The following is a 24,536-nucleotide window of genomic DNA, read 5'->3' on the forward strand; positions in this document are numbered from 1 at the left end:
GACAGGAGATTCTGCCAGACGTTCCCAGCAGACCCTCACAGAGCGTTTGGGTCTGCCAGGTCGGACCGGCATCTTCCCCCACCATCGGAGCCAACCCACCACCAGGTGGTGATCAGTTGACAGCTCCGCCCCTCTCTTCACCCGAGTGTCCAAAACATGCGGCCGCAAATCCGATGACACGACTACAAAGTCGATCATCGAACTGCGGCCTAGGGTGTCCTGGTGCCAAGTGCACACATGGACACCCTTATGTTTGAACATGGTGTTCATTATTGAAAATCCGTGTCGAGCACAGAAGTCCAACAATCACTGTAATTGCCCACGCGAGCATTGAAGTCACCCAGTAGAACGATGGAGTCCCCAGAAGGAGCGCTCTCCAGCACTTCCTCCAGGGACCCCAAGAAGGGTGGGTACTCTGAGCTGCCGTTTGGTGCATAGACACAAACAACAGTCAGGACCCGTCCCCCCACCCGAAGGCGGAGGGAGGCTACCCTCTCGTTCACCGGGGTGAACCCCAATGTGCAGGCGCCCAGCCGGGGGGCAATAAGTATACCCACACCTGCTCGACGCCTCTCACCGTGGGCAACTCCAGAGTGGAAGAGAGTCCAGCCCGACTATATCTAGTCGGAATCTTTTTTGCCCCGCACACCAGCTCGGGCTTTTTTCCAGCCAGAGAGGTGACATTCCATGTCCCAAGAGCCAGCTTCTGCAGCCGGGGATCAGACCGCCAAGGTCCCTGCCTTTTGCGGCCGCCCAGCTCACATTGCACCCGACCCCTTTGGCCCCTCCCACAGGTGGTGAGCCCATGGGAAGGGGGACCCACGTTTCCATTTCGGGCTATGCCCGGCCGGGCCCCATGGGCGAAGGCCCGGCCACCAGACGCTCGCCTTCGAGCCCCGCCTCCAGGCCTGGTTCCAGAGGGAGGCCCCGGTGACCCGCGTCCGGGCGAGGGAAAACAAAGTCCATTTATGTTTTTCATCATAAGGGGCTTGGGTGAGCCGTGCTTTGTCTGACCCCTCACCTAGGACCCGTTTGCCATGGGTGACCCTACCAGGGGCATGAAGCCCCCGACAACATGGCTCCTAGGATCATAGGGCACGCAAACCCCTCCACCACGATAAGTTCATTCTTGCTCATTTGCATCTCACACACACACACACACGCACGCGCGCGCGCGCGCGCACGCACGCACGCACGCACGCACGCACGCACGCACGCACGCACGCACGCACGCACGCACACACGCACACACACACACACACACACACACACACACACACACACACACACACACACACACACACACACACTGATTGATTGATTGATTGATTGATTGATTGATTGATTAAAATTTCAGCAAAGTTTCACAAAATTCATTTTTCACCTCTAATTTCTACATATTTCAGCTGATTCAATTCTTCTCCAACATCATTCTGATGCATTCCCTAAGTATTTATTCATCTTCTTCGCCTTCACAGCAATTTCTCAGAAATTGCATTTTCTAGTTTCAAAACCCTTTATCTTTTTGTGTCGTGGTGCAAATCGAAAAGACCACAGTCTAGTAAATTTCTTTGCACACTATTTTAGCCAATTTCATCATTTTAACACAGACACATAGACACACAGAGAACACAAGGACAAGACAAGGGCCCACAATAAAGACACAGTACACAAACATCAACAAACAACGCTGTGCAAACGTCATCCTCTATTTGACGTTTTGGTTTTACTATTTTATCATATTAGTGGCCTCTATCCTCCAATAAGGTTTGACACCTGTATCATTCGCATACATCAACGTTGTTTATATTTTGAGGAAATTTAATAGCCTTGGTCATACTTCTTGTTTGTACAGGAGTTCTAATTGACTGACCATGACATGTTTTGCTATTATATGGGGGAGGTTTCAGGTCTTTTAAATTTAAATGCGTGTTTTGCATAGGAGCAGAAGGAGCTTTTGCCTCAGTCTCCTCTGCTTGAGCCATGCCTTGACCTGCGACTGAAACAGTGCCTGCGCTCTGAGGCCTCTTTGTCTTTCGGTCTGACAAACATTTGCGGCCTCATCACTTTTAATCACACTCGCCTCAAGTTTGGTAACTTATTTAACATATACTTTTCATCTCCGGATACATTGTCAGGGACACTGACTCCCACCCATTTTAGTCAATTTAGTCCAACTGTCAAATCCTAGGGATTTCTTAAACTGGAATGTTTGCTTGAGTGGGACAATGACTTCCTGTGGCAATTCCAGTTTCCTGGTGACGAATTCTTGCCTGTGCTTCCACAGAAATTCAAAAGTCAAAGTCAAAGTCAGCTTTATTGTCAATTTCTCCACATGCCAAAGACACACAAAGAAACCGAAATTTCGTTCCCCCCTATCCCACGGTGACAAGACATGGCTCACAACAGACAAACAAGTAAACAAGTACAACAAAAGCGTGCTGAATAAATAATGAATTAACACAACAATAAATAAATAAATAAGAGGAGCAGAAAAAAAAGGAGCAAGTGCGCGTACAGCAGACATTCCCGAAAATAGCGCAACAGTGCCGCACGCTACGCAGAAGGGGGTAGCGAGTTCAGGGCCCTAACAGCCTGGAGAAAGAAGCTGTTGGCGAGTCTGGTGGTGCGGGAGCGCAGGCTCCTGTACCTCTTCCCAGAGGGCAGAAGGTCAAACAAAGAGTGAGCCGGGTGACTCACATCTCTGGCAATCGAGGTTCATTATTTCTCCACACTGTTACATGCAACACAATATCAAGTGATACGTGTTACCATTCACACACACATTCACACCGCGGAATTTTTCAACACAACGAGGTGCTTTTACGTTCAAGGCTCAGGTAACCCTTGCAAGTGTTTCGAGTTAATTAGACGATTCAAGTGATTAGTTGAATATCCTACTAATATACCTTTTCATGATATTCTAATATTTTGAGATAGGATATTTGAGTTTTCTTAAGATGTATGCCATAATCAGCAATATTAAAATAATAAAAGGCTTGCAATATTTCAGTTGATTTGTAATAAATCCAGAATGTATGACATTTTTGTTTTTTTAATTGCATTACAGAAAATTAAGAACTTCATCACAATATTCAAATTTTCTGAGATAGTCCTGTATGAAAAAATAATACATTTATATAAATGAATAATACACTTATATAAATACAATAAAATAAAATGATACGACTGGCATAAAAACAAGTATAAACAACATAAAATTAAAACTCACCATTACCTTGAATTAGTGGGAGGACTGAGCTTGTTTCTCAGAAACGAGCCGGTTCCATCTAGGCGTAATCAGAGACAATGACACCCGAGGCTCATCGGTCTGGATAATCTTTGTACAGTGTCCGATAATTGGGCCTATGATTACTCTGATGGGAAACTGGTGATCAGGTTCAAAGCATTCATGTCAACAATAATAAATGTAAAAATACTGTAGCTGTCACCAGTTTTTGTAAAACACATCACTTCATTTGTTATTAATACTTAAAATGGAAATGGAAACAAAATGTCTGCTGCAAGATTTGTCAAACCCTCAATGTACAGTACATTTTGCCCTAAATAAAAATATTGATCTAGTGTTATTTCACGGATACACTACAAAGCTCAAGTTCATATCCTGTTTAACTTCTCCTGAGAACAATGCAAGTGCAGGATGTAATGGATTTATAATTGCCACTTGGCCTGTATTTATGTGTCAGGTGACATGAACCAGTGGGAAGTCAATGGTTGTTTATATGGTACAAGGTGAGGGCTCATGAGAGGAACTAGGACACATTAACAAATTGCCAGGAAAAACAGATGCTTTTATGGTCGTCATCTATCATCACCCCCTGACTGGTCTCATCATTGAAGAATCCATCTATTTTTTCACCAGGCATAACGTCCCCTTCCCATGTGTGTCTCAGGTGTGATGAGTGTCAGCTTTGCTACCATTTTGGGTGTCTGGACCCTCCACTGAAGAAATCCCCCAAGCAGGCAGGATACGGTTGGATTTGCCAAGAATGTGACATATCTTCTTCTAAGGTGAGTGAATGTACTGTGTGTGCTTGCTTGAGATAATGATGTGGGATTCCTTGAAAGTCTTGATCACCTGCTCCCTACATGTGGTGATATGCACACTTCCATCCATCCAGTTTCTGTACCGCTTTGTCCCCACAGGGGTCGTGGGCGTACGTGGGCAGTATGCGGGGGACACCCTGAACCAGTTGCCAGCAAATCGCAGGGCACACAGAGACAAACAACCATCCGCATTCGCACTCACACTTAGGGGCAGTTTGGAGTGCTCAATCTGCCTATCAAGCCTGTTTTTGGGATGTGGGAGGAAACCAGATTGCCCGGAGAAAAACCCACACTGGCATGGGGAGAACATGCTAACTCCACACAGGGAGGGTCGGAGGTGGAATCTAACCCGCACCCTCCTAACTGTGAGGCGGATGTGCTAACCAGGATATGCCCACTTTTATACATGAAATTGGATCTTTGAGGTTAAACACAGACCATTCCAAATGTGTTTATATTTAGAAGCAGTTATATCCCAAACCCATCGGAAATAATGAAATTGGAAAGATCAAAGTGTTACCTATATCTGTATCATTTTAGAAATTGTTATAAATTCCAAATGTGTTTTATAATGATAGGTTAACCACAGAGTAATCACATTAAATTGAAGTGCAGAAACTGAATTTAAGCAACCTTTTTAATGCTATTATGACAATCTTGTTGAGTCTTGAATGGTAAAAGTAGGGCTGTGCCTGGGGATCGCTGATGGTGGAGGGGCACAGTCGCCTGTCTTGTGTGCCGGCACTGTGAGTTTGATTCCGCATTGACGGTGTGTGTATGTGTGACAAAAACCTGGAAAAAAAAAAACTAAGGCTGGGCCTCATATTCTTTCCATAGTATGAATTGAATGTAATTCACATTAAGACATAAACATAAACTTAAGTGTAATACATTGTTACATACATAACATCACCAAGTATGGTCCAAAATTACAGGCGCATGCAGTTGCCAATGTTGAATAAATATTTTTCAACTCGTAAATATGAACAAACGTACTTGCAGGTACCTCCAAACGTACTCAAAATCATAATGCAACAGGCTATTTAGTACTTCTGCATGCGCAAACACCACGGCATTATGAGAGGAAAAATTGCCGAACAGAAAGCATGTACTGTAACCACAATGAAATCATAAAATTCTAAATAAACCATTTTATTTACTTATTGTTTTAACATACTGGTATAACGTAGGCCAAATGCTTAAAACAATACAGCCTTTATACACACACATGCACAAGTCAATACACCGTGGCATTATGTCGAAAAATGATACGTTTGTAGCTTTTCGCTCCAAGTATGTTTGGAAGTACAGTGGAGCTTTGGTTTTTGAACAGAATCCATTCCAGAAGGCTGTTCGAGAAGTGAATCGTTCGAATTCCGAATCATATTTTCCCATAACAAATAATGGAAAAAAAAAAAATCTGTTCTAAGGCAGGAAAAAAAAAGCCTTTTTTAAGCATTTTTACATTTGCGCATTTTTGTCCAATCGCGCAACTGCAGCACACCGCCGAACGCGCTACCGTAGCGCGTCGCCGACCGTGCAACTGCACCGCGCTGGTCCCATTATTGTGACAGAGCCGTCGCTGATATTTAGAAAGTATTTTTAAAGTCCTGCTGCAGTTTCCAAAATTTAAGTGGACATCAGTGCGCAGGGAGCTTAATTTTGTCCGGTCGCGCAACCGCAGCGCACCGCCGAACGCGCTACCGTAGCGCGTCGCCGACCGTGCAACTGCACCGCGCTGATCCCATTATTGTGACAGAGCCGTCGCTGATATTTAGAAAATATTTTTAAAGTCCTAATGTACTTTCCAAAATTTAAGTGGACCTCAGTGCGCAGGGAGCTTAATTTGGTCCGATCGCGCAACTGCAGCGCGCCGGGCGCATTGTTTCAGGCACATGCACTCATAGGAGGCAGGTGAGGCAGCGCCTCACCTTGCCACCAGGGGGGGTAAAGGGCTCAACATGGTTTCCTCAGCTGTCACCATAAGTTGTTAAAAAATGAATAATATAATACAACATAATATAGTATCTGTCCTATGGTCTATGCTTTTAATGCAATTTTGGTGTGATTCCTATACACTTGGATCATTTTCATTGTCAAAATAGCTTTATTTCTTGTTCAAATAACAACGGGAGGCGAGAATCATGGAGGCTGAGGCAGTGACAGGTAGTGCCTCTCAGGCATGCGTGTGAGAGTGTGCATCACTCACACACTGCACTGAGCGCGTGCAAACGGCGCGTGCTTGCAGTCAGCGGGAAAATACGGGCCTTGAGGCAGCCAGTACCTTTGCCTCAAAGATGGGGCGATAGTGAGCCTGCCTCATCAACCCTCACCGCACGTCACTGCATTGCTTTAGGAGCCTCTTTGTGTTTTAGCATGGCTTTACTGCTCCCACTTGCTTCCTTTGGAGGCATGATTAGAGTTGATGCAATCCTCAGAGTAACGAGAACGTAATAACGAACGGAGTCAGTCGGCATGCAGGTCCTCTCGGCTCATCTTGCGAGGTTCGACAACCGAATTTCGTCCGACATCCGAAGCAAAAAAATCTCGACTTTTTTGTTCGAATACCGATTTGTTCGAGAACCGGGACGTTCGAAAACCGAGGCTCCACAGTGGAGTCCATTAGGACTTTAAAAATATTTTCTGAATTTTAGCGACCGCTCTGTCACAATAATGCGACCAGCGCGGTGCAATTGCGCGGTCGGCGGCGCGCTACCGTTGCGCATTCGGCGGTGCGCTGCGGTTACGCGATCGGACAAAATTAAGCTCCCTGCGCACTGATGTCCACTTAAATTTTGGAAAGTACATCAGAACTTTAAAAATAGTTTCTAAATTTCAGCGACGCTCTGTCACAATAATGCGACCAGCGCGGTGCAGTTGCGCGGTCGGCGACGCGCGACGGTGGGCGTTCGGCGGTGCGCTGCAGTTGCGCGATCGGACAAAAATGCGCAAATGAAAATATGCTTAAAAAAGGCGGGTTTATTTTTTGTTTGGAACGGATTAATTTTTTTTTTCCATTATTTGTAATGGGAAAACATGATTTGGAATTGGAACGATTCACTTCTCGAACAGCCTTCTGGTTTTTGAACGTCCCGGTTCTCGAACAAATCGGTATTCCAACAAAAAATTCGAGATTTTTTTTTGCTTGGGATGTCGGACAAAATTCGGTTGTCGAACCTCGCATCAATTCTGATCATGCTTCCAAAGGAAGCAAGTGGGAGCAGTAGAGCCATCCTAAAACCCAAAGACGCTCTTAAAACAATGCGACAGTGAGCGACAGTGAGCGCCCGGCTCGCTGCGGTTGCGCGATCGGACCAAATTAAGGTCCTTGCTCACTAGGTCCACTTAAATTTTGAAAAGTACATCAGGACTTTAATAATAATAATAAAGTAGAATAACAATGTGTGAAGGCCTTTGCCTTCACACAATAAAAATAATAATAACAATAATAATAAAGTAGAATAACAATGTGTGAAGGCCTTCGCCTTTACACATTAAAGTAGAATAACAACAGGAAGTCCCAATAATGTGGCACACGCCATCTTCAGCTGCAGTCATCAAGTCCAGAACCATCCTGTTTTGCAAGACCATTAGCCTAATAGCCTGAATCTCTCTGTTTTGTCCATCATTGACCTGCAGTGAGAGATTCACAAAAGATTGGAAATGATAGTTCAGTGTCTCGATGTAGAGTGCTTGTTTTCCAACTCCGATCCAAGGAAAAAGCGAATAACAACTTTGTCTCCAACGGACCATACTTTATGGTTTGCATTAATGCAGGTTTAAATTGACCTTTCAACAAACTACCAGCCTGTGTTATTGCTGTGGATCAATGCTAGAACTGCTTTTTAGTCAATTTATCCTACCAGTCACACTCAACCACACAACTTTCATGCAAAGAGCTTGGAAAAACGGACAAAAAAAAAAAGAATCTACGCCCTTCTTCAATTAAGAAAAAGAAGCTCTGGTTTTTTTCTAGCCCGTTTCTTCCACTGGGAGTCGAACCCAAGCTGTTCTGTGGCCGGAAAAACGGACAAAGGAAAATCTACGCTCTTCTCTGATTAACAAAAAAAGAAGCTCTGTTTTTCTTAGCACGTTCCTTCCACTGGGACACTAACCCAAGCCCGATCCCTTAGCTTGGAAAAACAGACAAAGAAGAATCTACGCACTTCTTCGATGAACGAAAAAGAAGCTCTGCTTTTCTTAGCCTGTTTCTTCCACTGGGACTTAAACCAAAGCTACATCTCGTGCACCTCTACTTTTTACGCGTTTCACATCTTTTACTTTAGGGCTTTTACTTACTTGTCCCCTGGTTCATTGCACTTCCGGATCCCGTCAATCCACCTCTCTCAGACGAAGGCAGACCTAAGATGCTGGCCCAGCGAAGAATTTTCTTCCCTGGTCTTTCTTTTCCAGGTCCTCCTAATGGACGCTGGCTTGTCGACAATGCAGCACGTCGTCCTCCGTCGGCCATATGGCGGGTATGAGAGAATCCGGGTCACGGTACCAAAATGTTAGAATGGTGCTCACTCTAACTTATTTTTGCAAGAACCACACGGGAGACAGTATGCCCTTTTTACGCACTTGCAAGTGGAGAGTCATTCGTCGCTGTGCGTACAGCGATGATCGAATGAGGTCTGACTTTGGATTCTTGCAAGAGAGTATTTATTGAGAGAAAGCAGGGTGGGGGTGACATTGGACACGTTTGGTGGTCACCTCAGCAACTGGTTAATCAGTGCGGAGGGTCCCAGCTCATTGTTATACAAGGTCGTGGAAACAGAAACTACTGGAGCATTTTAGATGACTGACTATGCAAGAATGTTCCCACACCATTTGGAAAGTTTCAACGACTGAATGGTTAAACTTTTCAGAGTCAAGGAAAGGTAAAAGGTTTAAACAAAGTTAATAATACTAGTCTACATTCCAACATAATCATACGATCAAGATAATCTGTAAACCCTAACACCCTTCATGAGACACCGGATGGTGGACCAGAATTTCCTCGAAGCCGTGCGGAAGTCATTCTCTATGGACTTGCCTAACTCCTCCCATGCCCGGGTTTTTGCCTCGGCAACCGCAGAGGCCGCGTTCTGCTTAGCCATCCGGTAACTGTCGGCTGCCTCCGGAGTCCCACAGACCAAAACGTTTCGCTAGGACTCCTTCTTCAGCTTGTCGGCATCCCTTACCACTGGTGTCCACCAGCGGATTCAGGGGTTGCCACCACGACAGGCTCATTACGGCTGCAGCTCTGGTTGGCCACCTCAACAATGGAGGCACGGAAAATGGTCCACTCAGACTCAATGGTCCCTGCCTCCCCCGGGATGTGGGAAAAGCTCTGCCGGGGGTGGGAGTTGAAGCTCTTTCTGACAGGGGATTCTCCCAGACATTCCCAGCAGACTCTCACAGTACATTTGCGTCTGCCAGGTCGGACCGGCATCTTCCCCCACCATCGGAGCCAACCCACCAGCTGGTGGTGATCAGTTGCCAGCTCCGCCCCTGTCTTCATCCGAAGTCCAAAACACGTGGCCGCAAATCCGATGACACGACTACAAAGTCAATCATCAAACTGCGATCTAGGGTTTCCTGGTGCCAGGTACACACATGGACACCCTTATGTTTGAACATGGTCTTCATTATGAACAATCCACTGCTCGGGTTTTGATCGGGGGGGTGTTCCTCCCAATCACGCCCTTCCAGGTCTCACTGTCATTGCCCACATGAGGATTGAAGTCACCCAGCAGAACGATGGAGCCCCCAGAAGGAGTGCTCTCCAGCACTTCCTCTAAGGACTCCAAAAAGGGTTGGTACTCTGAGCTCCCGTTTGGTGCAGACACACAAGTAACAGTCACATTTTCAATGGGAGACAGATCTGGACTGCAAGCGGGCCAGGGGAGAACCTGGTCTCTTTTACTTCGAAGCCACGCTGTTGTAACACGTTCAGAATGTGGCTTGGCATTATCTTGCTGAAATAAGCAGAGGCGTCCATGAAAAAGACGTCGCTAGGATGGCAGCATATGTTGCTCCAAAATCTGTATGTACCTTTCAGCATATATGTTGCCTTCACAGAAATGTAAGTCACCCATGCCATGGGAACTAATGCACCCCCATACCAACACAGATGCTGGCTTTTGAACTTTGTATTGATAACAGTCTGGATGGTCCCCTTCCTCTTTGGACCGGAGGACACGACGTCCAGTGATTCCAAATACAATTTGAAAAGTGGACTCATCAGACCACAAAACACTTTTCCATTGTGCATCAGTCCATTTTACATGAGCTCAGAGAACCTGGCGGCGTTTCTGGATGTTGTTCATAAACTACTTTGCATGGTAGAGTTTTAACCCGCACTTACTGATGTAGTGACGAACTGTATTTACTGACAGTGGTTTTCTGAAGTTTTCCTGAGCCCATTTGGTGATATCCTTTACACACTCATGTCGGTTTTTAAGGCAGTGCCTTCTGAGGGATCGAAGGTCACGGTCATTCAGTCTTGGTTTCCGGCCGTGGCGCTTACGTGCAGTGATTTCACCAAATTCTCTGAACCTTTTGATAATACTATGGACCGCAGATGTTGAAATCCCTAAATTCCTTGCAATATTGCTTTGAGAAATATTGTTCTTAAACTGTTCAACTATTTTCTCACGCAGTTGTGGACAAAGTGGTGAACCTCGCCCCATCCTTGCTTGTGAATGACTGAGCATGATTGGGGAGGCTCCTTTGATACCCAATCATGGTACCCACCTGTTCCCAAATAACCTGATCACATGTGGGATGTTCCAAATAGGTGTTTGATGAGCTTTTCCCAGCTTTCTCAGTATTTTTTGCCACCTTTCCCAACTTCTACTTGACGTGTTGCAGCCATGAAATCCTAAGTTAATTATTGTTTGGCAAAAAACAATTAAGTTTATCAGTTTGAACATTAAATATGTTGTCTTTGTCGTGTATTCAATTGAATATGGGTTGAGAAAGATTTTAAAACGTTGTATTTTGTTTTTATTTACATTTTACACAATTTTCCAAATCCGGTTTGTAGTTAATTGATATATAGTTTATATAAAGTTATATAGGCCTGTGAAATAATTGGAACCGCAACTGACGATGAGTTTGACGTCAGCGCTGCACGTACTTCCGGAGTCAGCAGTGGCGTTGTTTACACAGAGGACGAAGATTTTGATGGATTTAATGATTTGGAGTGACACGGATGGCTTGATAAACTTGTCATTTATGTTATGGTTATTTGAATAACTGTTAATATGTCACGTCAGGCATGTTCTCAGTTCCTCGTTTGTGTTTATGTAACGTTAGCATACCGTATCGTTTAGCCTTTTGTTTCCTATTCATGTCTGTTTATGGTGTTGGATTTTGTCAAATAATGTTCCCTCAAACTTGCGACTTATACTCCGGTGCGACTAATAATTGTTTATTTTTCTTCATTATGCATTTTATCGCTGTTGCGACTTGTACTCCGGAGCGACTTATAGTCCGGAAATTACGGTATATGATAAAAGTGCAGTAGATATGTTGCCTTCATTTCTAATGTAGTTAAAACTACTACCTTTAATAACGACAGGTTTGTGTTTCCAGGAGGAAGAAGGGGAATGGCTGGAAGACGAGTGCTCCGTTAAAGAGATAGCCGAGCAAGAAATTCCCAACTTGAGATGAACCAAAGGGCACAAGACACTGCTGAATAAATTCCTATTTTAATCTTATATTTGCTAGCAACCAAGGACAGCATCTTTAAACTATCTAACCAATGTTTGTAGACCTCAAACAGTATCATCACAGAAGAGTTTCAGAAGTTTCTAATTTAGATAGAGGAACATCTTTACAAAAACTACATAAAGGTTTCTTCATCTTAGTCTAAGGATGGAATTGCCAGAAGTATCTCTGAACAGCTTCTGTGTGTTATGCAATTTATTTTCATACCTGTTTTATTAACAATATGTTCCATGGAATGAGGTACCTATCTCCTTATGTTCGAACGTTAACCATTAAGTCCTCTTTCTCTATATACTTCATATTTCTTTGGATATTATTTTCAGTGAAAGTAAGTGTCTTGTGAAAATGTCTCATGAAATTGTTATCGAGAAGTGTTAAGCCGGGGTTTGGCACTCCTGAGCTGGCGGCATGGGTACGATCAACAAGTTGGGTTGTCGCCGTAAGAGTAAAAATGCCAAGTGTTACATCTTGTCCGCCACTGATAGTGAAATATAATCGGAATGCAAATCACACACACAACTTTTCGGTGACACCCCCCAAAAAAAATCTTTTAGTGGCCATCTGAACCAGCCATTTGCCTAGGTCATCTACTGTTTTGCGCGTCACTGCTCCTGTGTTCCAGCACACTTCAGTATCCTGATATTTACATAACTCTTGGGAATATTCATGACATAGCTGTTCTGTCAATTGTGGCGTTGAGGCAAAATGCCCTTTCATGACTTAAGCTTGCATGATAGATAGTTAATTACACATTTTAGGTTCAACTACTCATGCGATGGGGAAGGGCGACTTAAGCTTTAGCTGAATAATGTTATGGGGGACCATTTCATCTGCTCCCATAAAGACAGGAAAACTGAAAAAGTGACAAAAAGTTTAATGCTATGTGTCTCCACAATTTGGTAATACATAGTTTTCAGTCTTTGCATAACTTTTCAGTAATTATCCTAAAACATTACATTTAGAGAGTCTTTAAATATTTTCATATTTTAGTAATTATTTCAAACATCTATACATACTTGCTTTTCACATTCAATTGTCATCTGATATGTAATAAAAAGTTGCATGTTCCAAAAATGTCTCCTCAGCATTTATTTGCTATTAGTCGCCAGATATTTGCTTGTCGCAAGAGAATTTGGAATGTGTTCACAATCCTTTGACGCTATAGAAAGTCTTGTGGTTCTGCAGACATAAGTATAGGACCACAAATATTCAGCCATAGATCGACAGATAGACAGACAGACGGACAGATAGATGGATAGTAGGGTTGGGAAGATTCACCGATATGCATCGGGAAATCGATACGACCTGTAAGATGCAGTTGCATCGATTATCAAACGTCTGCATTGGTAAAAACGCACAAAAACTTGAGATGCATCGTATCTAAATTATTTTCATTGATAAAAATCGATTAATATTCACAATTATGACTTTTTAGAAAAGGGTCTCTGGGTTTCAGTCACTCCTACTACTCAAGTCTGTGCTCAAGTCTCGGCTCAGGTCTCACGCGAATAGGCGGGTCCAAACTGGCCTTCTTCGAATTGTACAGAGGCGGCAAGTCAGCCAGATAGCGGGTTAGCATGGAGGAAAACAAGACGGAGATTATACATTCGGTGGTGGGCTTTAAGTCTGCAGTGTGGAAAAATGCCGGGTTCCACAAACGAGATGGAGAGCTGGATAAGACAACAGCCATATGCAGCTATAAGATACACAGGCAGCACAACGAATTTGTCTACACATCTGAAGCGGCGACGTCAGCTAGCAGTGCTCCTGCAACACCTTCAAGTGAGCCACGAATACCCCAGTTATTTCATTCGCCACTTGCAAACAGTTCTGCCCGGGCGAAATCCATCACGGACACCCTATCTTTCTTCCTTTGCAAAAGCATTCAGCCAAATGGCATTACAGCTAACGAGGGATTCAGACACCTGCTTGAAGTGTTGGAGCCAAGGTATTGCATACCCGACAGAAAAGTATTTGCAGACAGGATAATTTCTGCGCTCTACGAGAAAGTAAAAGTGGATGTTGTCAACTCAATGAGCCGTGCCCAGAGGGTGTCAATAACGGTAGATGGCTGGACCTCCTGTGCCACTGATTCTTACATTACCGTCACGGCACACTATGTGAACGACGAGTGGGACTTGCAGTCTCACGTCCTACAAACACGAATATTTAATGACTCTCACACCGGGGTAAACTTAGCAGCGTTGCTGCAAGATGTGCTCTGCGAGTGGAACATCACAGAAAAAAATCCTGCCTTGGTGAATATGTAATTTAAGTTATATCATTAACCTTACTTTTCTGTTGTAATGCAATGCAAGGAAATGCAATGTCTCCTTTTGTTATTTTTTTTTAAATTGTTATAGTGGATGGAATCTCATGGCCTTCACCTGTTTATTAGCCCATTTTATGTTTTACCTCCTGTATAAACAATGCACTTTTAAAAGCTTAACTTGAAAACATGTCTTTGTGTAGGCCCTAAATTGCTCTACAACATGCACTTAAGATAAATCTTATTTTTTGTTAAAGGTTATTGGCAAGTGTATTTTAACGTCTCCACACTTGAAAAGGAAGGACTTGACCAGACTGGAATTCCACTCTTTGTTTGGGTTTTTAATGAGCGAAACAATCAGGGTGAAAAACCTTTAAAACACATACAAAAAATGGATGAGTTTTTGTTTAATCTCAAGGTAAAATTTGTTTCCAAATAAAACAATGCAGCTTAGTGTTTTTTAACACATAAACCAATAAACAAAGTAGATACAGTTCAGTTCTTTTCACTGAAAGAAAGACGGAAAAAATCTAGAACATAAAGTTATCCTTTCAAACAAAAGTCAATATACAACTTAATGCTTGTCATAAAGACAACACATTCTCCAGACCAACTGAAATGCAGTCAGTGCTCTACACAGTTAACTAAATGAGCCCAGTTGAGAATTGTGAGCTCACCGGTAGTCCCTTTGGTCTCCTCTTCCCATGAGTTATTTCCTTTCTCCATGGAGCTCAGTGCGGTTCGCTGCTACTGCTGTGTTGCTTGCTGATTGAAAGATTGTTGTTTGCTGCTGCTGCTGCTGCTGCTGCTGCTGCTGCTCACTGGACAAGAGGACTGAGCTGTTTGCTGCTTATGAACACTGGTGTGTGCGTGTTTCCAATCAGGATAGATTGCACTCAGCTGTTGAGGCGCTCTGAGGAGCTCCACTGCGTGCTGCGCGTTCACGTCATACACCTGCAGTGACCCCTTGTGGTCACATGCACCCACAGACAGGTGCGTACCTCCCAGGTCGCCGCAACACCTCCCACTCGATCTTTGTGTGGTGTACCACGGAAAGATCGCACTTTTCAGGCGAACTAGCGTCCATCACACTGATCCTCTGCGGGGATGAGGACGACGAGGCGCCACACGTTCCTGTGCAGTATGGTTCCCTTGCGATCCTTTTCCTGAGACTCCTTGGAAACTGGCTTTGGAGACATCCTCCCGGAGAAACCTTCACATGGACATCCCGGACGATGCCTTTGGAATCTGCATTTACACTGATGACTCTTGGTAGCTTGCACTGCCCCCTTAGCGCATTTTGGTCGCAGAGCCAAACTATGTCTCCAACGGCAACATTCCTATCCAGAGTATGCCACTTGCTGCGGATGAAAAGGTTTGGACCTGCAAGTTGGCTCCAGGATTTCCAAAAGTAGCTAACTTACTTCTGTATCTCTTGCAGTCTTTTGAAGGGGTAAGTAGTGAAGTCGGAAGCCTTGAAATCTCCGCTCTGCATGGCTCGACCAAGCAACAGGGTGTTTGGAGTGATGTATTGGATGCGGTCTTCACGGCTCTGGATTCTGGCATCGATAGGCCTCTCATTAGCAAGGTTGGCAGCAAGTTTGAGCACAGTCAGGAATTCACTGAAGGTAAGGCCTTCTACTGTACCAAGACTTTGTAGGGCTCTTTTCGTGATCTTGACAGCAGCTTCGGCTGCACCATTTCAATGAGGTGAATCGGCTGGAAGGATTCTCCATATCGAGTAGGTCCCATTCTTGATAGCATACTCTTCTAGCAACGCCTGGTTTTGTTGTTTCAGGAAAGTGTACATTTCTTCAAGGACAGGTTTTGTTCCAACAAAATTCGTACCTGGATCGGACCAGATCTTCTGAGGATGGCCTCGGACAGACGTGAACCTCTGGTAGGCCAGTAGAAAGCTCTCTGTTGAAAACATATTTGCCAGTTCGACGTGTATGGCTCGGCTTAACATACAACAGAAGAGTACGCCGCATACCTTCATGCTCGCTCTCCTCTTGACATCATCGTTAACTTGGTATGGTCCGAACAGGTCGACAGATGTAAATTGAAATGGTGCCTCTGGACTTGACCTCTCTTCTGGCAAATCTCCCATTACTTGCTGGAAAACTCTTGCCTTTGCCTTTTTTGCAGGGAACACACTTGTCAACAACCTTTCTGGTGATAATTCTCCCTCTGATGACCCATGCTCTCCTTCGCATCCGCAGCACAGTTCCTGCCACTCCATCATGACCCTCACTGTGTGCTTCTCGGGCAAGTAGTGTGGAGAGCCAAGCTTGGAAAGGTAAGAGGGGAACAGCTTTGTGGTCTTCCTTACAGGTCTGGATCCTGCCTCCACACATCAGGAGTCCACTTGAGTGATCCTTGTAAACGACCAGTCTATCAGTTGTAGTGTTTGGAAAGTGCACGCCCTCCTGTGCTGCCAAGCATAGGTGTTGGAACACGGCTTCTCTTTCATCGATCGTGATGATGCCAGATGACTGCACTGCCTCCCACTTTTCTTTATCTCCAAACTTACATAGTCCAAACTTTGGACTGCTTCTGCCAGTGGTCCTCTGGACTTTGAGTCTGTCTCCTGTGCTTTCTGTTGACTTCGGGTGAGTACCGTAGCAAATGTCTTTTGTATTTTTGTGATAGCATCTCTTGCTTGTGCAGCGACATCTTTAGCCGATTTTGTCGGCAATTCACTAAGGAAGCTGAAGGAACTGGGGCCCCGACTGCCACTCGGATTCCTCAGTAAGGTCATCAGGATTGGCCCCTCTGGTGATGATATCCGCAATGTTTGCTGGTCCTGGTATCCACCACCAATCTTGAATGTTGGTGCGACTCTGGATCTCGCCAACTCTGTTAGCAAAGAACGTCTGGTAGCCATAACTTTCACGCTGTATTGCCCCCAAGATGGTCTGACTGTCGACAAGATGGTACCATTTCCTCACATCGATTCGGCAGTGTTTCTGGAAGTACTTCTTTAGCCGGGCTGCAAAGACTGCTGCTCACATCTCTGCCTTCACAGGGTCACCCTTGTGGTCCAGAGGGGTCAGCTTAGCCTTAGACTCGACTAGCCTCACGACGGCACCATGGCTGCTGCTCCAGCGCAGGTACAGCACGGCGCCATATGCCTGCTCACTGCCATCAGAAAAGGTAATGTCACATGGTTTTCCATCTGGATCTGGCGGTGTGAGGGGTCTGGTGAATCTGATTTGGCTTAGGTCAGCATACTTGTTGGAATAATTTTAAGTGAAGCTTTGGCCTGCCAGACCTGGAGGCCTCGACTTTACGAGCTTATCTTTCCTTTTATCTAGGTTCTTCCTTTTTAGTGATAGGGATGTCTTTTGATCCCTGTCAGCCATTTGTATCCTTCCTGTCCTTATGTTGTCTGTGTGTTTTCGTTCCCGTAAGAGGCCTTCACTAACAATGAGCAAGGCTTATTTGCATAGGTGACATGTTCTGTGTTTGATTCACAGGAACTTCATTCCTTTGCAGTTAGATATAGTTTTGGTTCATAGATTGTAGTTTATCAGACCTGTTTTTCTTTGTTAAAGGTTACATACAGTTAGAAGTAGTTGCATAAAAGTTATCCCATATTTACTCAATGTTTGTTTAAGGAACTGCATACCGGTTACCTCACGTTTGCTTAATGTGTGTTGAAGTGTTTAGGACAAGTTACTTATTATTATTATTATGTGTTAATTACCAAGTAGACAAAGTTAGCAAAGGTCTAGTTGCATTTGTTCCACAGCAAAGCGGCAATCAACGTGCTTCAGGGTATTTGACCACAGTCGAGAAGGAGTCAGCCAACTGTGAGGGAAGACGGCTGAGGATGGTCTCTGCGGGGGTTCAAGAGCCAACAACGAAGTGCTAATTCACACCACACTACATTCTTTTGCTAATCAGCGTTGCTACAGACACAATCCCCCCTCCCTTTAGTGTAGCAACGCCTCTGTAACCAGGGCAACCATAACATTAAAAAGAGGGGCACGTGGAGAAAGGACTCAGAACTGATGGAGGTTGCAACTGAGATTGCTTTCTCTATCGTTCTCCTCGCGAGTAAACCTGTTCTGGTTGTCTTCTCCTCTTCATTCCAGCAAGTGATTTAATGTCTAATCGTATTTAGACCCAACAATACTCTTCGAGTAGCTTTATGGCATCTTCTCTGAGTTCTTTGGACAAGGCGGTATCCCATGTGTCTTCTTTGCTGTACATTATCTTTGCTTCTTGGAAAGCTCTTTGGACCAGGATGGCTCCTTTCTGCTTTGTGGAGTCACGAGGCCAAGTGGATCATAGAGACCAGAGACTTGGATTACCAGCTCTCTCCTGGTGAGTGGGTCTGGGGTTTGCCCTCTTACTTCCTCTCTCAGTAAGTTCTGGCCGAGGCACATTTTTCTCTTTTTCTTGGAGAAGTTAACTGAAACCATGACATGTAGTTTGTCATCTTCAATGGTATAACCAAGGCCGAGGGCTTTGTTGTCCTCTTCAGTACTTGTTTGGCAGAATCATGGTCCCTGACTTTATCTCCTCACCTCCCGGCCCTTTCCTCCCACTTTGATCAGAGTAGACCCAGGGTTTCACGAAGAATCCCCCTGCTTTGAGGAAGTGAGGAGTTTCAAGTGGTCGAGGTCGTTGTGAGAAGTTAAAATGTCCGACATATGTGTCCTCCTCCAGCACACGCTTCTCCTCTTTGAAATGGCTGAATGGAGGCAGGTTGGCGGTCTCTCGCATGGCGAATTGCAGATTGCTAGTTAGTGTGAAGGTGAAGACCTTCACACTATTGTCATTGCTGTCCTTTATTATTATTAGTGTGAAGGTGAAGACCTTCACACTATTGTTATTGCTGTCCTTTATTATTAGTGTGAAGGTGAAGACCTTCACACTATTGTTATTGCTGTCCTTTATTATTATTATTATTATTATTATTATTATACTTATTCCGCGTGCCTCCGATGGTCTTGTCGAGCGGACCATCCCAAAGCACCAGGTCACAGACAGAGCGGACCTTCGAGGGTACCAACTGCCCTTCTTTGTGGCTGAGCAGAAGCTGCACTTCTTTTGGTCTTGCAAAGTCTTGGAAAGAAACATCCGGGAAGATCCTCTGTAACTTGACTGCTGGCACATGTCTGGGAACTTCTGCAATTTGATCAAGCCCATAGCAGATCAGTTGGTGTGACTTAAGAGTTCCTCTTGGAGTGCTGACACGTATCCTGAGGAGGTAGCGCTTGGTTGCTACAGACACCTTCATCCCTCCAGCGCCGTAAACCACCAGTGTCACATCTTCATTTCTCAGGTTCAACTTGCTTGCAGCTTTGTGCGTTATGTAGTTTGTGTCTGATGCCAGGTCGTTTAGGGTCCCAATTCTTTGTCCATCGTTGGCAGTGACGTTAAAGAGCATTAGGATTACTGGGTACTCATTTAAGCAGTTTTCCTCCAGAAGACCTCTCTTAGCTGCTTAGGAGTTGTATGCCCTGCATGCTACGTTGCAAAAGGCGTCTTGACACTGCTGCGCCAACTCTGGTGTAAGTTTGGAGAGTAACTTTTCTTGAGTTTCTGTGTATCTTTTGCCCTCAGCTTTCACTGGACTGGATTTGGGTGTTCCCTGGGACTGGGGTCTGGCAACTGGACAGAGAAGATAGTCAGATTTGACAGGTGAGTCACGCCCTCTGCTGTCCGTTCACCTCTCCAGAATGCTGCTCCGGGTGGTAGAGAGCATGAAAGCTCCCTCGTCCCTGTTGATGGTCCTCGAGCCCCGCTTGCGGATCTCGATGGCCTCCCTGATCCAACGCTGATGTTTGTTTTCTTCGGTGCGGATGACTCTGGCCTTTTCCCAGTCCATGATGTGATTTTCTCTTTTGCAGTGGTCGGTAATGGCTGACTTGTAGTGTTCCTGTTCTGCTTGTTGTTTTATTGCTCTTGTTTGTCTTGTTGCTGTCTTCTTCCCTGTGTTCTGTTTTTCTTGTGATGAAGTTCCTCCCTGTCTCCCCGATGTATGATTTATTGCATGATTTGCATGGGATCTCGTCAATGGAGTGGCAATTTATTTTCCAGGTGAATTCTGTCCTTTGGGTGAACCAGTATCTGACGGAATGTTGTGTGTGGTTTGATAGGTGTGTTTGTTGTATTTTTTCATGGCTCTTTTGATGCGTTCCGTAATCCCTCTCACATATGGCAACTGTTGTGTTCTTGTTTACTTGTTTGTTTTTTCTTCCCCCCTGTGTTGTGTTGTTTTTGTTTTTTACCTGTCCTGCAACTTTAGTTATTGCCCATTGTGGATAATGGCGTCTTTTGAGTGTGTTGTATGTGTTTTTCTTCCTGTTTTCTGTCCTCCGGGTCCGTGATTATTGTTGTGCCTTCGTATAGTGTTCTGACTACAGACAGTTTATGTATAGTGGGGTGTTCAGGAGGTATTGGTCAGTGTGTGTGGGTTTTCTGTGTACTTTGTCACCGAGTCTGTTCATAATTTTTATGGACAGAATTTTTAGGCGCAGCCAAGGCGTTGAAGGTATACGGTGTGGGGACCTCAGCATCACGTCTCTGCTTTTTGCAGACGACATGGTGTTGTTGGCTTCTTCAAGCCGTGATCTCCAGCTTTCACTGGAGCGGTTTCGCAGCCGAGTGTGAAGCATGTTGGGATGAGGGTCAGCACCTCCAAATCCGAGTCCATGGTCCTCGATCGGAAAAGGGTGGAATGCCCTCTCCGGATCGGGGATGAGATCCTGCCCCAAGTGGAGGAGTTCAAGTATCTTGGGGTCTTGTTCACAAATGAGGGCAGGTTGGAGCGCGAGATCGACAGGCGGATTGGTGCAGCGTCGGCAGTAATGTGGACTCTGTACTGGTCTGTCGTGGTGAAGAGAAATCTGAGGCAAAAGGCAAAGCTCTCGATTTACCGGTCGGTCTATGCTCCTACCCTCACCTATGGTCACGAGTTATGGGTCGTGACCGGAAGAACGAGATCCAGGATACAAGCGGCCGAAATGAGTTTCCTCCGCAGGGTGTCCACGCTTTCCCTTAGAGATAAGGTGAGAAGCTCGGTCATCTGGGAGAGACTTGGAGTAGTGCCGCTGCTCCTCCACGTTGAGAGGAGCCAGATGAGGTGGCTCGGGCAACTCATCAGGATGCCTCCTGGACGCCTCCCTGCCCCCGCGACCCAACCCCGGATAAGCGGAAGAAGATGGATGGATGGATGGATGGATGGATGGATGGATGGATGGATGGATGGATGGATGGATGGAGTCGATTGATCAGTTCGCTTTTATTCCTAAAGTTCAAATTTGAAAAATAGGTCGGCCTTAAGGGGACTGGCGATTGCCTACACGGCTATTCTCCCCCTGGCTTAATCACAGAAAAATCCCGTTCCCCTCACCTAGTTCCATGTGAAATGCCATCAAGTCCAATTCTTTGAGTAAATCCAAGTTAATCCAAGCAAGCGATCTTGCGTTCCACGCTAAGATTCCTGAGGCTGAAAAAGGTCTTGGAACTCTTGCAGGCTTCTTCACGTATTACAGCTCATTGGGAGAGAGAAGCCCCGCAGTTGTCTGTGATGGCTTTTTTATAGGCTTGTCTGTCTCCGCCCCTCTTACTGGCATCTATAATTCCCATAGCATAGGATTGCACAATCTCAGCTGACCTGTGAGGGTTGCGCAATTTCCTTCTGCCTCTCAGCTGGGAACCACTGCGTTCTTGCTTTGGATTGCTCAATCCATGTTTTCCCCACATTGTGCAAGCCTGCTGCCACCCTGACAGCTGTTTACGCGATTTCATTTTTCCCACCAACTAGTTTCCATCAAAAATACGGCCAACACCCTTTTGAGCCCCTTTTCCTTTTTAAATAATTAAAAACACTTTTCCATGTTGCCTAGATACAATATGAAAATAAAACTTCAATTATGCATATCAGTAGGTCATAAAGTCATGAATCTTTGACCATAGTAATACATCTCCAAACATTTGAATCAACCTGTTTGGTTAACCATACTGATTAAAACATCATAAAAACATTTGAATCAACCTGTCTGATTAACCATACTGATTAAAACATCATAAAAACAATTGAATCAATCCGTCTGATTAACCATACTGATTAAAACATCATAAAGACATTTGAGTCAACCTTGTTTGACTAACCATACTGATTAAAACATCATAAAAACATTTAAATAAACCTGTCTGATTAAAACATCATAAAAACATTTGAATCAACCTGTTTGATTTACCATATTGATTAAAACATCTCAAAACATTTGAATCAACCTGTTTGGTTAACCATACTGATTAAAACATCATAAAAACATTTGAATCAACCTGTTTGATTAACCATACTGATTAAAACATCTCAAAAACATTGAATAAACCTGTTGATTTCACTAATTCTTAACACACCACCATAGTATCCTATGGCAATGGGCACTTCTTATTTAATCATGTGATAATATTGCTTTAAGCTTTTACTGAATATATGGTAGCCAAGCAAAGAAATAAAACCAAAACTAAACTTATGTGCTTCCATGTGTGACTCAGAACCGACCTCGTGCCATTCTATTCATCCGTGTTTTTGTAAATTCACCTTGTTTACTCGTTTGCCCCTTCTGGTCTCATGTCAAGGTTTGGCACCATATCTTGGTAAAATTTGGAATTTCAGCAATGCCCATTTATTCCTGGGAACAATCCAATAATCACATTTTGCACCATCTGTTGCCCCCTCCACCATGTTACTTGACACCGTCTACCTCCGGATTCATCCCACGTTCCATGTCTCCCAGATAAAACCTGTCCGGTCCAGCACATTCCTCCCTCTGTCCGAGCCCCCAGGGACTTTGAGGGGCACTCAGTCTACCCGGTCCGAGGGATCGTGGACTCTCGTCAGCAGGACCGTGGTTGGCAGTACTTCGTCGATTGGGAGGGCTATGGTCCCGAGGACCGATCTTGGGTGCCACGTTCTTACATCTGTGACCCTTCGCTGATTTCGGATTACTGGTTACAGATTACCTCTTCTGGGCCGCCAGGTGGCGGCCATTGAAGAGGGTGGTGTCAGGGACTGGGAGCTTTCTCTTTTGTCCTCAGGGGTCATCCGTGAGCAGGGTGGCTGAGGAGCGTCAGGTGTGGCTGATAAGGCTCATTATGTGGAGGCTCTTAAGGAGCATGCTGCCAGCAACTCGTCGCCTGAGTGTTAGACGATGTTGGTCACCTCTACAGCTGTTGAAACCACGTTCCCTACCCTGCTCACCTACACCACGACTCCTGGCTCTCCGGTCGGCCCGTCCACCTCCGCCGCGTACCATCGAACAATCTGACAGAGCGATTGTCTTTCAGCGCCTGGACCCCACTCGCAGATCTCCGCTAAGATCCATTCTTCTCTGGCGACGCCCTCATCGGAAAATGAGGGAGTCAGAAAACAGGATGAAGCATCTCTGAGAAAGCGGTTGCGTCCTTGGGAACAGAGTAGCATCCTTGGGAAAGTGTTTGCATCTCAGGGTACACAGGAGCATCCCTGAGAAGATGGTCACCTTCCGGAAGATGGGGCACGTTGCATAAGCAGGTGGCTGCCTCAATCTATTTTTAGAAATAGTCGTGAGAATATGACTAAGCCCCAACCAGTATAAAGGGATGACCCAACAAATAGTGAGGCTTCTTTTTGTCCAAAGGGCCCGAAATGCTGTCCGATTGCACAGCACGCCCTTTATAAGAAGATAGACTTTTCATTCTTGCTGAGATTAACCCAAGGTCTGTTGAGATGAATTTCTACTATCTTCAATTTGGATTTAGTCAAAAATTAAGCTTTGGATAGGAGAAGAGAGAAGGACAAGCATAGAGAAAAATAATGGCAATTTAGGACGGTGCTTCTCTTCTCCGTGGCCACTTAAATTTTTATTTGGATTTTTGGAATTAGCTGACCTGAGTAGTTCCATCAAATAGCCTTTTATTTCTTAAGCTATTTTCCTCTTTTTTATACACTTTTTGAGCTTCACAATTGAGAGAACTTTGAGAACAAACAATATTGAGGCCATGCGTTTGGTTAGTGAAATCATTCTTGTTTGTTTGAATAATTAAGACTTGTATTGCTTGTTCATTTTCTATAATAAATGCTGATATTTAATCATTTAATTTCATTTTTAATGACCTATTTAATCTTTCATTTGAATGCTGATTCCCTAATCATTTAATTTTGATTAAAGATTATTTAAACGCGTTAGGCTTAAAGGGCTAGAGACACCGGTATATGTATAAATCGGTTTTAGTTAGCTTATGGGCTTATAAATATAAATTGACGCTCGAAACAACGAAAAGGAAGCTGTTGCTCTGAAAAATATAATTTAAATTTGCCGCGCAGACGAGTTTGACTGCACCGAGCCGCCAGCCGGAAGTGACGTCTCATGATGTCTCAAGTTGTACGCGTTTAGTCTCAGTGAATGTAAACAAAAAGAGAAGAGGGGCCAGCGCGGAGACGTCGGGCCAGGTTTGCGGCCAACCCAGCTCGCCT

At 44.7% G+C, this 24,536-nt stretch overlaps 2 protein-coding genes and 1 long non-coding RNA gene across 17 annotated transcripts in view; 2 read left to right on the forward strand and 1 right to left on the reverse strand.

Moving 5' to 3' along the window:
• Positions 1 to 12,831, forward strand: part of phf14 (PHD finger protein 14) — a 256,949-nt gene extending 244,118 nt beyond the window's left edge. Inside the window, exons 18-19 of one of the 4 annotated variants that reach the window (XR_015862923.1) lie at positions 3,915 to 4,032; positions 11,650 to 11,671. Coding sequence is in view for 2 of the 4 variants with exons in the window: in XM_088397784.1 (XP_088253910.1) it covers positions 3,915 to 4,032; positions 11,650 to 11,727 (196 nt within the window). In the remaining 2 variants the exon portion in view is untranslated. Of the gene's footprint in view, positions 1 to 3,914; positions 4,033 to 4,167; positions 4,785 to 11,649 lie in introns of those variants that run through there. The other 3 variants (XM_088397784.1, XM_088397785.1, XR_015862924.1) reach the window with 3 other exon arrangements.
• Positions 1 to 24,536, reverse strand: part of LOC148385874 (uncharacterized) — a 45,790-nt gene that overhangs the window by 8,048 nt on the left and 13,206 nt on the right. For 3 of the 6 annotated variants that reach the window (XR_015862926.1, XR_015862927.1, XR_015862928.1), the window contains one exon: positions 7,405 to 23,608. Coding sequence is in view for 2 of the 6 variants with exons in the window: in XM_088397795.1 (XP_088253921.1) it covers positions 3,239 to 3,290 (52 nt within the window). In the remaining 4 variants the exon portion in view is untranslated. Of the gene's footprint in view, positions 1 to 3,238; positions 3,291 to 7,404; positions 23,609 to 24,536 lie in introns of those variants that run through there. The other 3 variants (XM_088397795.1, XM_088397797.1, XR_015862929.1) reach the window with 2 other exon arrangements.
• Positions 12,953 to 21,240, forward strand: LOC148385875 (uncharacterized). 7 transcript variants are annotated; one of them, XR_015862934.1, is made up of 7 exons: positions 12,953 to 14,042; positions 14,938 to 15,046; positions 15,125 to 15,428; positions 15,495 to 15,953; positions 16,202 to 16,665; positions 16,761 to 17,209; positions 17,808 to 18,125. It is a non-coding gene; the product is annotated as an uncharacterized LOC148385875 (long non-coding RNA). The 7 variants fall into 7 exon arrangements; XR_015862935.1 differs by having other exon boundaries at positions 15,495 to 15,794; positions 15,873 to 15,953; positions 16,202 to 17,209; XR_015862932.1 differs by lacking the exon at positions 17,808 to 18,125 and adding an exon at positions 19,631 to 21,240 and having other exon boundaries at positions 16,202 to 17,209.

Source organism: Syngnathus floridae, chromosome 15 (genome assembly GCF_059516105.1).
Source record: "Syngnathus floridae isolate MCC-2025c chromosome 15, RoL_Sflo_1.0, whole genome shotgun sequence".
In the NCBI taxonomy this organism is placed as follows: domain Eukaryota; kingdom Metazoa; phylum Chordata; class Actinopteri; order Syngnathiformes; family Syngnathidae; genus Syngnathus; species Syngnathus floridae.